Genomic DNA, 18,940 nt, shown 5'->3' with positions numbered 1-18,940 from the left:
CGGAACGGCACCCAGGGGGTCTCCCAGGCATTTGCCAGCCCCTGAGTGGTCAGGAACACGGCACCCTGGCTCTCTCCTGGCACCTGGGCACTTCCAGGGTGGAACTGCACAGGTGCCAACCTGGCACTGCCAAGGGTCGGAGCTTGATGGGGGCCATGCCTACGAAAGGAGGGCATGAAGGATGGAGGGGGGAAGGACAGGTATGAAGTGGCCTCGCAAAGGTTGAAGGGGGTTGTAGAGTGGGAGTCCTGGAAAGGAAGAGCGCTTGGAAGGGGGCGTGGTAAGGCCTGAAAATCTCAGCAACCCCATATTACGATGTCCTCACTTAGGGGACAGGGCTAAATTGCTGGCTTTGAAAGCAGACCAAGGCAGGCCAGCAGCACGGCTCGATTCCCATATCAGCCTCCCCGAACAGGCGCCGGAATGTGGCGACTAGGGGCTTTCCACAGTAACTTCATTTGCAGCCTACTTGTGACAATAAGCGATTTTCATTTTATCAGAAGGGTGGGGGGTAATGCCCATGTGTGTGTGTGTGTCACTGAGAGATCGGGGCAGAGATCGATCCAGTGATAAAAGAAATTCTAAGTGTGGGCCAGCCAGGAGTGAAATACCCCAGGGCCTGAAAAGGTAACTTAAGTGTGGTTAGATAGTGGTGGGGAACTCACCGTCAGAGCTGTGGAGAAACTCCCAGCCAAACGCTACTGAAATTACACTTGGAAACTTTTCCGTTAAATGGCGGCCACTATCGGCAAAATTTAAGAGGCTGATATGTTTACTATTGCTACGGAAGCAGTGAATAGATTGCTGATGTTTGTTTTAAGTTAAAAGGTTTGGCCAAAGTCCTGCAGAACTTACAAAACCTCTTTCAGATAGGCAGTGAAAAGACATTACAAAGGCAAACGTGAAGTAAAAGTGATTCCAGACTTGAGGGGAATTACGTGGCTAGGCGAAACAGAAAATGTCCAATGTTTGTCAAGTCACTGTTTAGGCCTGTGAGCTACGAAATTCCAAGGAGAAGAAAGAGGTACTAAGATAAATTTGGTGAAGAAAGGTGAATCTCATCGTACAGTTTCTCACTCGTTATAAATTTGCACGGGAGAATCAGGCAAGTTTAATGCACATCTTAATTTCTGACAAATTCACACTCTGTTGCAAATTAGATTCATAAAATTACCCATTATATTTATAGTTTCACAGATAAAACACTGAGGTCCAATTATGACATAACAATAATGTTATATTTCAAAGAGCACTTCTTCTGCTCCAGCAATGAATATGCAGACAGAAAACCTTATCTGCATGTATAACCATGAGGCAGGATTCTCTGTCGGCCAACGCCGGAATCAGGAAATGCGATTGGGCGGAGAATTGCGGGTCAGACGAATATCGTGGTTGCCTTTACCCTGGCCGCCGCAGCCCTGGGGGATGCACTGAGGCTGTACGAGCAGGAAAAAAGCAAACTACTGCGGATGCTGGCATCTGAAACCAAAGAGAAAATGCTGGAAAATCTCAGCAGGTCTGGCAGCATCTGAAGGGAGAGAAAAGAGCTAATGTTTCGAGTCCAGATGACCCTTTGTCTGTACGAGCAGGAGCTGCTCGAGGAGGACCCTGCAACAGCGGAGCCTGCTCCAGAGGAACAGGAGGCAGCCAGTTGACCAGCTGCCCAACAGGCCAAGGTGGAGGTTGGAAGGAGGCGCCACAATAGGCCTCGTGTGTACCGGCGGCACCTATCATTCATGGATCTGCCGGACCGGGCATGCCGTCGAAGACTCCAGCTGAGCAGGGGAACCGTACGGCATATCTGCAGGATGATGGCGCAACTGGAACCGCGGAGATGTGGGGGAGGCCACCCGTCCCCGATGGCCATCAAAGTGAAGGTCGCCCTGAACTTTGACGCCATGGGGTCCTTCCAGACACCGAGTGAGGATCTACCTGGAATGTCACAGTAATCGGTGCACTGGTGCATCCATGCCGCCACACTCAACGGTACCGACACCTTCGAGGCACATCCCCAGGTGAGGGGTTGGATCTTGGGGGACGGGTTATCCACTGTGGTTGTGGCTGATGTTGCCTATCCAGAGACCTCAGACCGAAGCGGAGACCCGCTGTAACGACGTCCATGCAGCGATCAGAGGCATGATCGAGCAGTGCATCAGCATCCTAAAAATGTGATTCAGGTGCCTGGATCACTCTGGAGGGGTCCTCCAGTATGGCGCTAGGAGAGTGTCCCACGTTGTAGTGGCCTGCTGCGTCCACCACAATATTGCGCCAGCATGTGCGCCAGGGCCAACTCACACAGGGCGCTCCAATCGCCTCCAGGTTCACCGGTCAGGGAGTCTGGCCAACGGCACAAACGTCCCAAACCACCTCCCGCTCTCCACCCCTCTCATGACCATCCGTCCTCAACAGCACCCCAACCCACCCCCTGTGAGTCCTGCCCACCTCACTATGGGGTATGGGCCCTGGGTTAGCAGCAACAGTGGGTTTGGTCCATGGATGGACGACCTGCTCTGCGGTGAGCTCTGGTGCTCCACAACATGTGACTCCTGCCCATGGTAGCATTTTCCACCATCTGCCTGGTTGATCCCTGCATGTGAGCTGGCCATTCCACCCAATGGCCCCACCAAACCCTTGGGGTTGCGGCGATGGGGTGCATGGGGGTTGGGGCTGTGAGAGGGGGGCAGGGTCCCCTCCCGGCCTGTGATCGCCTCCACTGTCTACCCATCTTCTCTGCGTTCCCCCCCCCTCCCCAAATCCTCCGCGCCCCCTCTTCAGCCAGCCCAGCTAATCCCTCACACCCTTCTGACAGAGCACCGAGGCAGATTGGAACTTTTGTGCACAGGTGTTTGTTTTGAAAATAATATGTGAACATCTTTATAAAGGTTTTTGCCCTCGTCCCCAACGCTATCCTGTGTGCTGCCCCCATGCCAACGTAACTGGTGTCTAACCTTCTGGCCTTATAGGCCCTAACACTCCATCTAGGTAGATCCCCAGGCGGTACCTCACGGGTGGATCACGGCCTGCTGATAATCCCGCCCTGTGGCATGGGTCCCCTTTAGTGGCCATTCTCTGGAACAACCAACCCTGGGTGGGCCTGGCAGTTGCTCGTCAGTCCGAAGTGGTGTGGTGCCACCTTGTTCTGCCCACTGCCCATCGGATGTGCCAACGACAGGAGGGGGTAGTCTGCAATGCTGTGGTGTTCCGGCACCTCCCCTACAGGAGTCACCGGCATGGACCCTGCCACCTCCTTCTCCCTCGGAGTGCCCGATGGCCCCCGTGGGACGATGTGCGACCGGAGTGAACTCCAGGGGTTCCCTTGGTGTCGCCAATGCTGGAGGCCATGGAGCACAGGGACTGTGCCACATCACTTAGTAAATGTGCCATTTGCCTCCAGGCCTGGCACAGGTAGCCAGCATCCGGGCAATGCTGGCGATGCCTTCAGCCATAAACACTTGTGACTAAACCAAGCTCTGGAACGCCGCTGCAGTGTCCAGGTGGCCCAGCTACATAGCTGCCTGTGACAGGGCAGTCTTGCCCTGTGCCTCGACCACTGCCCGCACAGAGTGCCCCAGGCCTTGGACATCCTGTCTCATGGCACATGGCTTCACCTCAAGCCTCCACCATGGATGCCACCCATGCGGTGTTAGCCTGGGTGGCATGCATTTTTGGCACCACCTCCTGACCCTGCAGGCAGTTGGACTCCTCCAGCTGCACCTGAAGGTGCTGGATGGTTGCTGATAGTTCCTCATGTAGTCCCTGGCTCTGTGTCTGCATCTCCATTATCAATGGGACGCCCTTTCCAGAAGGCTGAGACCCACCTGGATTGAGCTGGTCCCTGGAGTCAAACCGTCCTCTGTCTGTCCGCCCCCTTGGAGATTCCTGCCTCCACCTGATTTACAACAGCACGTGTGTGGTACTCACCAGATAGTGCCCCAGGAGCCACTTCGCTAAAGTCCCATGCCGCGAGCATGGAGACCTTTGTTGAGATGAGAGCGGGACTCCAGGATTGGCAATGACTGGGGTGTCTCAGGCTGGCATTTGGTGGCTCATGTCGCTGTCCGTTGCCGACTCCTCACTGGAATCCGCTTGTAGTTGGGGTCGAGGTCCACCAGAGAGGTCTACCTTTTCACCACGTGATTCTGCAAGACACAAGACGTGACACGTGATTAGATCATGGGTTGAGGTGGTGGGGATAAGAACATAAGAAGAACATAAGAACTAGGAGCAGGAGTAGGCCATCTGGCCCCTCGAGCCTGCTCCGCCATTCAATTAGATCATGGCTGATCTTTTGTGGACTCAGCTCCACTTTCCGGCCCAAACACCATAACCCTTAATCCCTTTATTCTTCAAAAAACTATCTATCTTTACCTTAAAAACATGTAATGAAGGAGCCTCAACTGCTTCACTGGGCAAGGAATTCCATAGATTCACAACCCTTTGGGTGAAGAAGTTCCTCCTAAACCCAGTCCTAAATCTACTTCCCCTTATTTTGAGGCTATGCCCCCTAGTTCTGCTGTCACCCGCCAGTGGAAACAACCTGCCCGCATCTATCCTATCTATTCCCTTCATAATTTTAAATGTTTCTATAAGATCCCCCCTCATCCTTCTAAATTCCAAAGAGTACAGTCCCAGTCTACTCAACCTCTCCTCATAATCCAACCCCTTCAGCTCTGGGATTAACCTAGTGAATCTCCTCTGCACACCCTCCAGCGCCAGTACGTCCTTTCTCAAGTAAGGAGACCAAAACTGAACACAATACTCCAGGTGTGGCCGCACTAACACCTTATACAATTGCAACATAACCTCCCTAGTCTTAAACTCCATCCCTCTAGCAATGAAGGACAAAATTCCATTTGCCTTCTTAATCACCTGCTGCACTTGTAAACCAACCTTCTGTGACTCATGCACTAGCACACCCAAGTCTCTCTGAACAGCGGCATGCTTTAATATTTTATCGTTTAAATAATAATCCCGTTTGCTGTTATTCCTACCAAAATGGATAACCTCACATTTGTCAACATTGTATTCCATCTGCCAGACCCGAGCCCATTCACTTAACCTATCCAAATCCCACTGCAGACTTCCAGTATCCTCTGCACTTTTCGCTTTACCACTCATCTTAGTGTCATCTGCAAACTTGGACACATTGCCCTTGGTCCCCAACTCCAAATCATCAATGTAAATTGTGAACAATTGTGGGCCCAACACGGATCCCTGAGGGACACCACTAGCTACTGATTGCCAACCAGAGAAACACCCATTTATCCCAACTCTTTGCTTTCTATTAATTAACCAATCCTCTATCCATGCTACTACTTTACCCTTAATGCCATGCATCTTTATCTTATGCAGCAACCTTTTGTGTGGCACCTTGTCAAAGGCTTTCTGGAAATCCAGATATACCACATCCATCGGCTCCCCGTTATCTACTGCACTGGTAATGTCCTCAAAAAATTCCACTAAATTAGTTAGGCATGACCTGCCTTTAACGAACCCATGCTGCGTCTGCCCAATGGGACAATTTTTATCCAGATGCCTCGCAATTTCTTCCTTGATGATAGATTCCAGCATCTTCCCTATTACCGAAGTTAAACTCACTGGCCTATAATTTCCTGCTTTCTGCCTACCTCCTTTTTTAAACAGTGGCGTCACGTTTGCTAATTTCCAATCCACCGGGACCACCCCAGAGTCTAGTGAATTTCGGTAAATTATCACTAGTGCATCTGCAATTTCCCTAGCCATCTCTTTTAGCACTCTGGGATGCATTCCATCAGGGCCAGGAGACTTGTCTACCTTTAGCCCCATTAGCTTGCCCATCACTCCCTCCTTAGTGATAACAATCCTCTCAAGGTCCTCACCTGTCATAGCCTCATTTCTATCAGTCGCTGGCATGTTATTTGTGTCTTCCACTGTGAAGACTTACCCAAAAAACCTGTTCAGTTCCTCAGCCATTTCCTCATTTCCCATTATTAAAACTCCCTTCTCATCCTCTAAAGGACCAATATTTACCTTAGCCACTCTTTTTTGTCTTATATATTTGTAAAAACTTTTACTGTCTGTTTTTATATTCTGAGCAAGTTTATTCTCATACTCTATCTTACTCTTCTTTATAGCTTTTTTAGTAGCTTTCTGTTGCCCCCTAAAGATTTCCCAGTCCTCTAATCTCCCAGCAATCTTTGCCACTTTATATGCTTTTTCCTTCAATTTGATACTCTCCCTTATTTCCTTAGATATCCACGGTCGATTTTCCCTCTTTCTTCCGTCCTTCCTTTTTGTTGGTATAAACCTTTGCTGAGCACTGTGAAAAATCGCTTGGAAGGTTCTCCACTGTTCCTCAACTGTTCCACCATAAAGTCTTAGCTCCCAGTCTACCTTAGCTAGTTCTTCTCTCATCCCCTTGTAATCTCCTTTGTTTAAACACAAAACACTAGTATTTGATTTTACTTTCTCACCCTCCATCTGTATTTTAAATTCCACCATATTGTGATCGCTCCTTCCGAGAGGATCCCTAACTATGAGATCATGAATCAATCCTGTCTCATTACACAGGACAAGATCTAGGACCGCTTGTTCCCTCGTAGGTTCCATTACATACCGTTCTAGGAAACTATCGCGGATACATTCTATAAACTCCTCCTCACGGTTGCCTTGACCGACCTGGTTAAACCAATCGACATGTAGATTAAAATCCCCCATGATAACTGCTGTACCATTTCTACATGCATCAGTTATTTCTTTGTTTATTGCCTGCCCCACCATCTCGTTACTATTTGGAAATGTGAGGGTTTGTGGTGGCGGTGTGGAAGCGTAGGTTGGGTGGTGTGGGAGAGGTGGGGTGATCATAGAATCATACAATTTACAGTGCAGAAGGAGGCCATTCGGCCCATCGAGTCTGCACCGACTCTTGGAAAGAGCACCCCGCTTAAGCCCCACACCTCCACCCATTCCCCATTACCCCAGCTAACCCAAGGCTAATTTAGCATGGCCATTACAACTAACCTGCACATCTTTGGACTGGGAGGAAACCGAAGCACTCTGAGGAAACCCACACAGACATGGGGAGAACGTGCAGACTCCGCACAGACAGTGATCCAAGCTGGGAACCTGGCGCTGTGAAGCAACTGTGCTAACCACTGTGCTACCGTGCCGCCGTGATGGGGAGTTGTCTGGGGCAGGTGGTGCGGGGGTCATGCCATGCATGCCATATGTGCCATAGGGACAATGCAACTCAGCGGCTCACTTGGTTATCGATGCCAACCTCCGTCTCAGCAACTACCCTCTCTCCGGGCCCACCAACCAAATCCAGTGTCTGCTGCTCCGTGTTGGTGAGGGCCGTAGGTCTGGTGGGCCCTCTCCAGTCCTCTCTCTCTCTTGTTATGTACTGTCTTCTCCTGGGATGGGGCAGGGGGAGTAAACAGAAAATGCATAGTGTTGGACAGCACAGTGGGTGGGCAGCTGGTGGCCTTTGTGAACAGGGCACCCGGCCATGGTGGGCGGTATGTGCATTGGCATGTAGTGCAGTGTGGGGAGCACCGCACACTGCCGGTGGACGGGATTCGGTTGCCCTTTGGAGGGGGGAGGGGAGTTATGGGTGTGTGGGACAGGGATTGGTGCCGGGGCACAGTATTGGCACCTTGCCCTGGCCGCCCTGAAGAGGTCATGCAGCTTTTTCCTGCACTACTATCCGGGCCTGACGGTGGGGCCCATGGCGCCCTGGCCCGGTGCACGGCGGCTTGCGGCAGCCTCCTTCCCTACCATGGAATAGTGTGTCCCGTCTCTCCTCCACGGCATCCAGAATATTCTGTGTCCGTGAACCCGGGTGCCGCTCTTCCTGCTGCCATCTTGTTGGCTGGGAGTGTGGGGAGTGGTGTGCTAAAATGCGGCAGCAAATCGGAGTCCGTTTTTCGTTAGAATCGATCGAGTTCCACATGGTGCCGGTGTTAGCCCATTAACAAATCACGAATTGCTCCGGGACAGGCGCCAATTTAGTTGTTGTTGATGTCCATCGACTCAGTCCCTGTGTCAACACTTAGGGTGGGGTTCTCCGATTGCTAAATTCGCATTTGATGATTGGGTGGAGAATCCCTTTGCACGCCAAAGTTGGGGGCGGCACCTAGTTTTCAGATGCTCTGCTCCCCTCCAAAACGGCATCATCGTTGAGTACATCGCACGCCATTGGGACAGCCTCATGATGTCACCTGAAGGCTCTCCCCCGATGCTCCGCCCCCAATGGGCCGACTTCCCGATGGGTGTAGATTACTTGTGGTCTGAGGTTTCGTCGACCTCGCGTGGCGACTACGGACTGTGTCCAGCGGCGCCACAGTGGGGTGGGGGGGGGGGGGGGGGGGGGGGGGGGGTGCTGTTCCACTGACCGGGCGGGCTTCGGTGGGGGCTGGTGGTGGGGTGGTCCGAGGGTAGCGAGGTGGATTACAGGGGGGGGCACTATCTGGCAGGCCCGGTCCATGCGTGGCGCCACGTTGTACGACGCGCGCGGCCACCGACCCGGCAATTCGCCGCCCGTTTCTGTTGGGAATGCTGGGGGTTTTAAGTGGCACGGCTGCTAGCGCCCCACCAGGTGGAGCATTGGTGCAGGGGCGCCGCCGACTTTTTCATCGTAAGACTAGACACATGCTCCAGACATAGCCTCAAAATCAGAGAATCCAGCCCTTAGTTTCTGAAATGGAGAATCCCGCCCATGGGTTTCTGCCGTGTGCAGAGTGAGCAGCCGTGAAGAAAGTTGGGCTATAATGTTATTGTAGTTTGTCAATGTTTTAAGTTTTTTATGACCTCATCTTAAATGTTTTTTTTATATCCCTGTTTTTGCCATTGCTGCGTCTTACTTGTTCTCTGATTCGTAATAGCTACAGAGAGGTTGGTGATGGATTTTGCAGTCTACAAATTGAACTTCATTAATAATTGGAATGTTGTAGAGTGTGAAGTAATGAATACAAATTATTCCTTTCATGTCTTACAGTACTCTGTAGGCCAATCCATCAGCAGAGATTTTAATTTGCTTTAGTAATGTTCTATCAATAGTGCATTAATTCTGTTTTGAGAAGTGATGCAGTTGAATGTGTCCTATCAGGGCCAATTTGTAGTTAGTGACTAAACCCACTCAATTTTGAAGCAGTGGTAAGAGAAAAACCTGTCCTGAAAAAATATTTCTGTGAAGTGAATTATGTCAAATCCTGCCTAGAGTCAAACAAGGGAGCAGTAATGCAGAATTGTTCATTTAAGTTACAAGAAACAACCTTGACATTTGATCATGTGACGTATTTAATGCATTGACCAGTCATAACACTGACAAGTTAAAGTTGTGAAAAAGAGTCAATGTTGAGGGCTCTCTTCATTAGGGTGGTGACAAATTGGGGGAATCGAATTATAAAAAGTTCTGAGATGGTAAATAATGAGGAGCCGACTGGTGACTTAATAATAAAGAAGCACAGACTCCAGATTGTCACTACAAGATTGATGGAGAAGTTAGAATCATGGGCTGGATTCTCTGCCCCGCTGCGCCACATTTCTGTTTCACCCCGCCGGTAGGATGCTCCGTTACACTGGCTGATCAATGGGGTTTCCCGTTGTGGGGCAGCCCCACGCTGTTGGGAGACCCCCAGGTTGCTGGCAAAATGGAGCACCCCACCGGCGGAGAATCTAACTCCATATTTCTGCTGAACATGGTATTGTCACATCGACGATAACGTCATTCAAAAACCAATTGATATTGAAGAATTTAAAGGGAAGGACAGGATGAAGAGTTGGAAGAGTTAGCTGTGGCAAGATCAGATGAATTATAAATTCTAAGAATTCAGTTGTGCATTATTATTCCGATTTGCACTGCGATACAATGGCTGCATAGAAATGTATAGTATGGAGGGCAGCCATTCACCCAATCATGTCCATGCCAACTGATACGAAGCCATCCAACCTAATAAAACTTTCCAGCTCCTGTTTCATAGCCTTGTAAGTTATGCCACATCAAATGGGTTATATTTGTCCGTCTAACAAACTATTGATTTATTTCTCAGATACATAAAGATTGGTGACAAAGAGTGTGAATTTAACAGCAGTTTCCGACTCATTCTTCACACAAAGTTGGCCAACCCTCACTACAAACCGGAGATGCAGGCTCAGACTACACTCATTAATTTTACTGTCACGAGGGATGGGCTTGAAGATCAGCTGTTGGCTGAAGTGGTCAGCACTGAGAGGCCTGACCTGGAACACCTGAAGGTACTTTACTTGTGAGGTGAACATTTATGGGAGTTCGAACAGAAACAACTGTTAACCCCGTTAGGTGCAATTGCAAAAGAATTTCAGGCTCCTTTTCCATTTTTAATAAGGTATGATTCTGTTAACTTTACATTTTGGGAAGAATTTCAATCTCCAGAGCTGATGAGACCAGAGCTGGACAGGCCCACAGTTTCTCAACGTCAGCCAGCCGTGCCCACCTTGTAATAATAATAATCTTTATTATTGTCACAAGTAGGCTTACATTAACACTGCAATGAAGTTACTGTGAAAAGCCCCTAGTCGCCACACTCCGGTGCCTGGTCGGGTACACAGAGAGAGAATTCAGAATGTTCAATTCACCTAACGGCATGTCTTTCAGGACTCATGGGAGGAAACAAGAGCACCCGGAGGAAACCCACGCAGACATGGGGAGAACATGCAGACTCCACACAGATAGTGACCCAAGCCGGGAATCAAACACAGGACCCTGGCACTGTGAAGCAACAGTGCTAAACACTGTGCTACCATGCTGACTCCTGCTGGCATGTTCCTGCTTCCGGGTCATTTCGGATCATGCTAGTTCGGGTGGGAAAAAGCAAACCTCATGCAAGTGGTCGGTAGCCAATTACACATATTAATGGGCCTATTCAGGAGCCTCTCTGGTTGTCAATTTGAATTTTCCAGTTGACAGATGATGCCCTGAACTTCCCGGTGGCTGCAACACAGCTGGAGGGATGGAGATCGCCTCCTGGCACCAGAGCAAGGAAAGGGAGGGTAGAGGGGTGAGGGGAGGGGGGGGGGGGGGTCAGTGCTTCAGTTGGCTATTTAACTTCCCCCTCCCCAATGCATTTGCATTTTTTAAATGACCACAGAGGAAGGGTTTCCTTAGACAAGTTTTACTGAAGAAATGTTATAAATTTGGAGAAGACTCCTGGGCCCTTTCAAGTTGAGACACCCTCTTTTTCTCTGTTACCTATATTGATAGTGCTCATCTCTGAATGGTGGGGGTGCCACTGACCCAATGCTGAATGTTAAAAGCTACGCTTGAGACTTACATTCAGCTAGATCCAAACAGGAAAAAAACATATTTTGCAACCATTTAAAAAAAAAAGTAGCATGTACTTATGCTGATTCTGGAGTTCAACTATTCCAATGCACTGAATATGTTGTTTTCTGTGCACAGTCTGAGTTGACGAAGCAGCAGAATCATTTTAAGATCGAGCTAAAACGACTTGAGGATGAGCTGCTTACCCGTTTGTCTGCTGCGGAGGGCAACTTCCTTGGTGACACGGAGCTGGTGGAGAGGCTAGAGACAACCAAGCTGACTGCAGCCGAAATTGAGCAGAAGGTAAAACAATGTAGTCTCATTACCGGTATTGCCTTGCACAAATTGTATTCCGAAACCTAAAACGTATATGTCAAATTCAGCTGTCTGCAGGAGTGGAAAAGAACTTATTGTTATAATGGCACAGAATTCCCATTACAATAAATATTGCCAGAAAATCTTCAATTCCACAGCAGCAGTCATTTGGAAGAGACATGGCAAATTTGTGGATTCAGGCAGGATTGGATTATAAATTTGTCTTGGGCCTCAGAGCAAAATGCACAGTGGCGAATCCACAGCCTAGTTTAGATTCTGTTTTATTTTCCATTCATTGAAGGGAGTATCAGAGAGGTTCACTGCTTTGAATCACAGTAACAGTTGCTGGCACCATTCAGAATGCATTTGGTGCTGCTTCTAAACAGCTTCCTGCTACAAAATCTAATGAAGGGGTCTTGGGCATCTATATAACATTTAATATTTGGTATTTTTGCAACAGACCCATCAATTGCATTGCCTTTCCAGTCTTTGAGGAAACGTCTTATGTTAAGGAGTATGCTAGCAAAGTAGAAGGAGTTGAGGAGAGAATTCCAGTGGCATATAGTATCTATCCATAAGGTTTCTAGAAGCTGGAATCAGATGTAACGGTATTCCAATTGAATAAAGGTAACTACAAAGACATGAGGGAGGAGCTGGCCAGAGTTGATTGGAGGAGGAACCTAACAGGGAAGACAGTGGAACAGCAATGCCAGGGGTTTTGGGGATTATTCGTGATGCACAACAGAAATTCATCCCAAAAAGGAGAAAATATGCTTAAGGGGAGGACAAGGCAACCTTGGCTGATGAGGAAAGTCAGGGACAGCATTAAAGCCAGAGAATTGGGACGCCTTTAAAAGCCAGCAGAGGACAACTAAAAAAGCAATAAGGTGTGATAAGATGATGATATATAAGTGTAAGCTAGCTAGTAATATCAAAGAAGATTGCAAGAGTTTTTTTCGATAAATAAAAGAGAGGCAAGAATGGACATTGAATCACTGGAAAATGAAGCTGGAGTTGGAGTAATGGGGAAAAAAGAAACGGCAGAGGAACTGAATGGGTACTTTGCATCAGTCTTCACGATGGAAAACAGTGGCATACCAGAACTTCAAGAGAGTTAGGGGGCAGAAGTGAGTGTAGTGGCCATCGCTAAGGATAAGATGCTGGAGAAGGTGATAGGTGGACTTCTGTTGGCAGCCATGGTGTGAGTGGTTGTAACCAAGGTAGCTCCTGCTTGAAGGCATACAAAAGAGCTCTTTTTACCCGAGATCGGGTGTAACTTTGGCGGAAAAGTGTACCTGAAGGGCTCAATGACGTTCCCCCTGGAAGTGTATGTCTGCTGGTTACAAAGCCTGGTATAAGAAAGTGAAAGACCTGGCCAAGGAGTTGTAAGAGACCTGTGGCACAGCAGTTATTGGAAAGATGGCGGAGGAGGAAAGCCCCAGATGGAACAGTTGATGGCCTTCATCAGGGGAAGATTTCTGTCAGCAGTGGAAGGAGATGCAGGAGGATCACTCGAAGGCCACCGAAGGGGCTCTGGCACCCCTGAAGGGCTCAATGGAGAGGGTAAAAAAGTGTCTGGAGGCTCGGGGGTCGCATATCCAAGAAATCGAGGGGTGATCTCTGAACATAGTGATAGAGCGGTGGCACTGGATGCGGAGGTGGGGATCTTAGGAGACCTTTGCAAGACATTGAGAGCAAAGGTAAGGAGCAGTAAAACAGGTCGAGAAGGCAGAATCTGCGAATAGTTGGCCTGCCTGAAGGAGTGAAAGGTGCCAGTGTCACGAGGTACATCTCGAGGATGCCGACAGGACTGGTGACAGAGGGGGTGCTAGACAATGCCCCGCATGTGGACAGAGCGGAAACAGGTCTCTGAGGCAAAAGCCAAGAGCTGTGGAGTGACCGGGCGGTGATCGTGAGGCTCCAAAGGTTTGTGAAGAAAGTGAGCCTGCAGTGGGCCAGGGAGGAGCGGAACTGCGAATGGGAGGGGAACAATGTCCGAATATACCAGGACATTGGAGCTGAATTGGCACAACGGCCGTGCCATGCTCAACAAGGCCAAGGCCGTGTTATATCGACGGCAGATCAGGTTTGGGGTGATCTACCCAGCGAAACTATGGGTGACTTGTGAGGGCCAAGATTATTATTTTGAGACCCCAGAAGCAGCCGATGGCTTTATCAAGGAGCATAAACTGGGGGAGAAATGAGCAATTTTGGGAGACGAAGGAGCCAGCACTCTGGAATAATGACATATTCGGGTAGAGTGGGGGTTGGAGGGAGTTTTTTAAATTCTTTTCCTCCGATGTTGAGGGATTTTATTTTTTATGTTTGGTCGACAAAAGGGATAGCAGGGGTAAAATGTTTGTCAGGAGGCAGCTGTTTCTCTCTTCTCCCCGCCCCCCCCCCCCCCCCCCCCCCCAACCCCCCCTCTCCCAACCACTTGCTGCCTGTGACTGTGTTTTTCTTTATGTTTGTCTTTGGGGGAGGTGACCTGTGGTTTGAGATGTGTCTTTATTTGGGTGGGGGAGGGGGAGGTCCGCGATAAGCCGCCTTCATGGTACAAAGAATTGGGGTAGGGGAGGTCAGTAGAAGGAACCTTTGGGCAGGAACTACCACGCTGGCTGGCAATGCTGGTGAATGGATGTGAGGTAGAGATAAGGCCGCGAGCGAGGTGGCCATGGGGGGCAAGGCGAGGGGTGGTACGTTGTGGCGGGATTGGAGATGAAGTGTGGTCCGGGGCGGAGAAGGGGGCCACCTTGGAAGTGCCAGGTCCAGGGTGAAATTAGCGGGGGTTGAGCCAAAAAGGGAGGATGGCTGATGGTAGAGGGGAATGGAGGCGTAAGCCCCTGGTAAGGCCGATAACATGGAACGTGCGAGCGTTCAATGGACCGGTGAAAAGATCTTGGGTTTTTGCGCACCTGAGGAGTTTAAAGACGGAGGTGGTCTTTCTGCAGGAGATACACCTCGTAGTGAAGGACCAGGTTAGGCTAAGAAAAGGAATGGTTGGGTCAGGTATTTCACTCGGGGTTTTATTAAAAGTCACGGTGGTGGCCATTCTGAGGAGCACGTAAACGGTGTTTGTGAGCGTGAAGGAAGTGAGGGATCCGGGTGGGAGATATGTGATTGTGAGAGGGATATTGGAGCGGACGCCGGTGGTGCTGATGAATGTATATGCACCAAATTGGGATGATGTAGATTTTATGAAGGGGTTGCTGGCAGCGATTATGTAGATTTGGCCACACACCGGTTGATCATGGAAGGATTTCAATTGCGTCTCAGAGCTGAGGGTAGACTGATCGAACCCCAGCTCAATGGGCAGGATACGAATGGCAAAGGAGGTGGGAGGGTTCTTGGAAAAGATGGATATGGTGGACCCGTGGTGCTTTAAGAACCCAGGGGGAAGTGAGTACTCCTTTTTCTCACTTGTTTATAGGGTGTATTCAAGAATCAACTGTTTTGGGGCAGCACGGTGGCGCAGTAGATTAGCCCTGCTGCCTCACTGTGCCGAGGTCCCAGGTTCGAACCCAGCCCCAGGTTCGATCCCGGCCCCAGATCACTGTCGTGTGGAGTTTACACATTTTCCCCGTGTCAGCGTGGGTCTCACCCCCACAACCCAAAGATGTGCAGGGTAGGTAGATTGGGCACGCTAAATCTCCCCTTAATTGGGAAAAAAAATGAATTGGGTACTCTAAATTTATTTTTTTAAAGAATCAAATGTTTTGTGGTGAGCTGGGAGGTTTTGGTTGTGGGGGAAGGGGGTAGGGGACACGGGGATAGTAATCTCAGACCATGCGCCCCATTGGCTGGAGATTGGGCTTAGATCGGACGGGAGCATAGGCCAGGATGGAGGCTCAATTCGGGGTTGTTGGCAGGTAGAAGATTTTGTGATAGAGGGGTGATTAAGGATTATGTAGAATTCAACTAAAACGGGCGAACAAGGCAGGGGAGCCCTTTGTCGCCGCTGTTGTTTGCGGCTAGCGATAGAGCCTCTGACAATGTCTCTTAGGGGGTCGACAGAGTGGCGAGGGATTACAAGGGGGAGTAGGGAGCATCGGGTGTCGCTATATGTCGATGACCTAGTTTTACATGTATCAGACCCACTGGAGAGCATGAAGAAGATCATGGGCCTGTTGGGGAAGTTTGGAATGTTCTCAGGATTCAAGGTAAATGTAGGGAAAAGTGAAGTGTTCCTAGTGAATGAGCTGGGTCAGCGGGCCAACCTAGAGGAGCTACCATTTAAGGTGGCCAGAGACAGGTTTAGATCCTGGGGATTCAGGTAGCGAGGGAATGGGTGATACTACATAAATGGAATCTAACAAAGCTGTTGGAGGAGGTTAGGGAGGATCTGAAGAGATGTGACACGTTGCATTTGACTTTGGCAGGGAGGGTCCAAGTGGTGAAGATGAACATTCTGCCGAGGTTCCTGTTCATATTCTAGACACTCCCAATCTTTGTATCGAAGACCTTCTTTCGAAACTGGATACGATTATCAGACTTTAGATGGGCAGGGAAGATGCCAAGGGCTAAGAGAATCCTGTTACAGAGATGGAAGGGAAGGTTGGCGTTGCCGAACCTGCTGCACTATTACTGGGCAGCGAACGTGGGGAAGGTGAGGCGATGTTGGGAAGGAGAGGGTGCCGATTGGGTTAGGATGGAGGAAGAATCCTGTAGGGGATCCAGCCTGAGGGCTATGGTGACGGCGGCATTGCTAATGCCAAGGAAATAAATGGAGAGCCCGGTGGTGCAGTCCACAGTAAAGGTCTGAAACCAGCTGAGGACGCATTTCAGGGTAGAAGGGTTGTCAGTGTTGCTGCTGCTGTGCGAAAACCCATGCATTCGATCCTGGAGGGAACAAATGGTAAGTATAGGAAGTGGAGAGAAGTGGGGCTGGTTAAGGTGAGGGATCTGTACCCGAAAAAGAGGTTTACCCGTATAGAGGAACTGAAGGAGAGGAAGTGAGTTTAGGTACCTGCAGGTGGGGGACTCCGCGCGGAAGGTTTGCAAAGAGTTCCCCAGGTCACCGAGGTACACCCTGCTGGAGTGATTGCTGCTTCCGAATGTGGAAGGGGAGGGCAGGATCGGGACAAATGTGGGTGGCTGGGAGAGCTGGGAGGTGGAGATTAAGGAGAAGTGGGAAGGTGTGCTGGGAGGGGAGATAAGCTGGGGAGAATGGAGTGAGGCACTACAAAGGGTCACTGCGACCTCCTTGTGCGCAAGGATGAGCCTGATACAGTTCAAGGTGCTACATAGGGCACATATGACCTGGGCAAGAATGAGTGGCTTCTTCGAGAGGGTGGCAGGCGAGTGAGAGAACCTGAAAATCACGCACATCTGTTCTGGGGTTGCAAAAAGTACGGGAGTGTTTGCAGCGCTAACAAGGATAGTGGGGGAGATGTTTGGGCTGGACCCTTTGGTGGCGATATTTGGGATTTCGGAGAAGCCATAGCTGATGGAGGGGAGGAAGGCCAACGTTGTGGCCTTCACCTCTCTGATTACCCAGCAAAGATTTTTATTGAAATGGCGGTCAGCAACGCCGCCAGCAGCCTGACTGGGGGAATTATATGACTTTCTTCGACTAGAAAAGATCAAATCCGAATTATGGGGTTCATCTGAGGGCTTCGAGGCAAGGTGGGGGATGTTCATGGCCGTGTTTGAGGAAATGTTCATGTGGGGGGGGGGGGGAGATGAAAAATTGGACAAATTAGTACAGACTGTCTAGTTGGGTGATGGGGAGTTTGCTCCAGGATTGTTTATGTTTTGTAACCTTTGATATAAGTTTGGAATAAAATACATATTAAAAAAAAGAAAACCTGAAAGGTCTGAAGGTGGATAAATCACCCAGAGTAGATGGACTACACCCAGGGTTCTGAAGGGGATAGCTGAGGGGATTGTAGGGACATTGGTGGTGATCTTTCAGGAATCACTGGAGTCAGGGAGGGTCTCAGAGGACTGGAAAGTGGCTAATGTAACACCCTGTTTAAGAAGGGAGAGAGTTGGGATTGGGGACAGGGAAGTGGGAGGAGGGGGACTTTTGTTCTTTGGTTGGTTGTTTTTTCGGTATTCGGAATGGTATGGGAAGTGGGGGGGAGGGGAAGTAGGGGGGGGGGAAGTGGGGGGGAGGGAGGTAGGGGGGAGGGGAAGACTGCTGACAGTGATGGTTTCTTTGTTCTTGTGTTAACTTTATAGGGGGTGTGGCGGTCACCTTGGGATCTTGGGTGAGCCCGGAGCGGCACAGACTGAGGCACCGCTGAATGATTGCCTCACAGGGTGGATATAACTGATCCTGGGTCGGGGGAGGGATTCAGAGGCCCCCTGTATGTTTGATAAGTTGGAATGTAAGGGGGTCAATCGGCCCAGTAAAAAGCGCCCAGGTTTTTGCGCACCTGAGAGGTTAGAAGGCTGATGCGGTCTTTCCACAGGAGACCTATTTGAGAATTAAGGATCAAATAAGGTTGTGGAAGGGATAGGTGTCGCATATATATCATTCTGGTTTTGATTGTAGGGCGCGGGGAACCACTGTGCTGATGATATATGTGTTAAGGGGGTAGCTTTTACTGCAGTTAATATATTGCCAGGCCCAGGTGGGAGGTACGTAATCATCAGTAGGTCGTTGGCGGGGACACCGGTGTTATTGGTCAATATGTACGGACCAAACTAGGAAGACAAGGCATTCATCAGCACGGTAGCATAGTGGTTAGCAAAATTGCTTCACAGCTCCAGAGTCCCAGGTTCGACTCCCGGCTTGGGTCACTGTCTGTGCGGAGTCTGCATGTTCTCCCAGTGCATGCGTGGGTTTCCTCCAGGTGTTCCGGTTTCCTCCCACAGTCCAAAGATGTGCAGGTTAGGTGGATTAGCCATGCTAAATTGCCCTTAGTGTCCAAAATTGCCCTTAGTGTTGGGTGGGGTTACTGGGTTATGGGGATAGGGTGGAGTTGTGGGCTTGGGTGGATACTCTTTCCAAGAGCCGGTGCAGACTTGATGGCCCGAATGGCCACCTTCTGCACTGTAAATTCTATGAATATGGTGCTGGCTTATATCCCAGGTCTGGATCCACATCAGCTAACTATGGGGAGGGAACCTCAATTGCGTTCTGAATCCCAAGGCACTGAGTCCATCAGGGGTAGCAAATTAATTATTGGCATTCATGGAACACATGGAGGGGGGGCAGGCCCATGGAAATTTAGGTATCCAAAGGGTAAGGAGGTTTTTGTTCCCCACGTTCATTGGGCCTACTCCCCAATTTACTTCTTTTTGGTGGGTAGGTCTCCTCCCTCGGCTGCGGGGTGCCCGAGCGATTGTTAGCTTGGATCATGCTCCACATTTGGTGGACCTGATGTTGGAGCCGGGAAA

General features: G+C 49.7%; 1 protein-coding gene across 2 annotated transcripts in view; it reads left to right on the top strand.

Annotated features, from left to right (window-relative positions):
• The window catches only part of LOC119966149 (dynein heavy chain 11, axonemal-like), a 622,669-nt gene that overhangs the window by 502,532 nt on the left and 101,197 nt on the right, over positions 1 to 18,940 (top strand). For both annotated transcript variants that reach the window (XM_038797431.1, XM_038797432.1), the window contains 2 exons: positions 10,029 to 10,233; positions 11,417 to 11,581. In XM_038797431.1, the coding sequence (XP_038653359.1) occupies positions 10,029 to 10,233; positions 11,417 to 11,581 (370 nt within the window). The remainder of the gene's footprint in view (positions 1 to 10,028; positions 10,234 to 11,416; positions 11,582 to 18,940) is intronic.

This window comes from Scyliorhinus canicula, chromosome 5 (assembly GCF_902713615.1).
Source record: "Scyliorhinus canicula chromosome 5, sScyCan1.1, whole genome shotgun sequence".
In the NCBI taxonomy this organism is placed as follows: Eukaryota; Metazoa; Chordata; class Chondrichthyes; order Carcharhiniformes; family Scyliorhinidae; genus Scyliorhinus; species Scyliorhinus canicula.
This window is presented reverse-complemented; position numbering and strand designations above follow the sequence as displayed.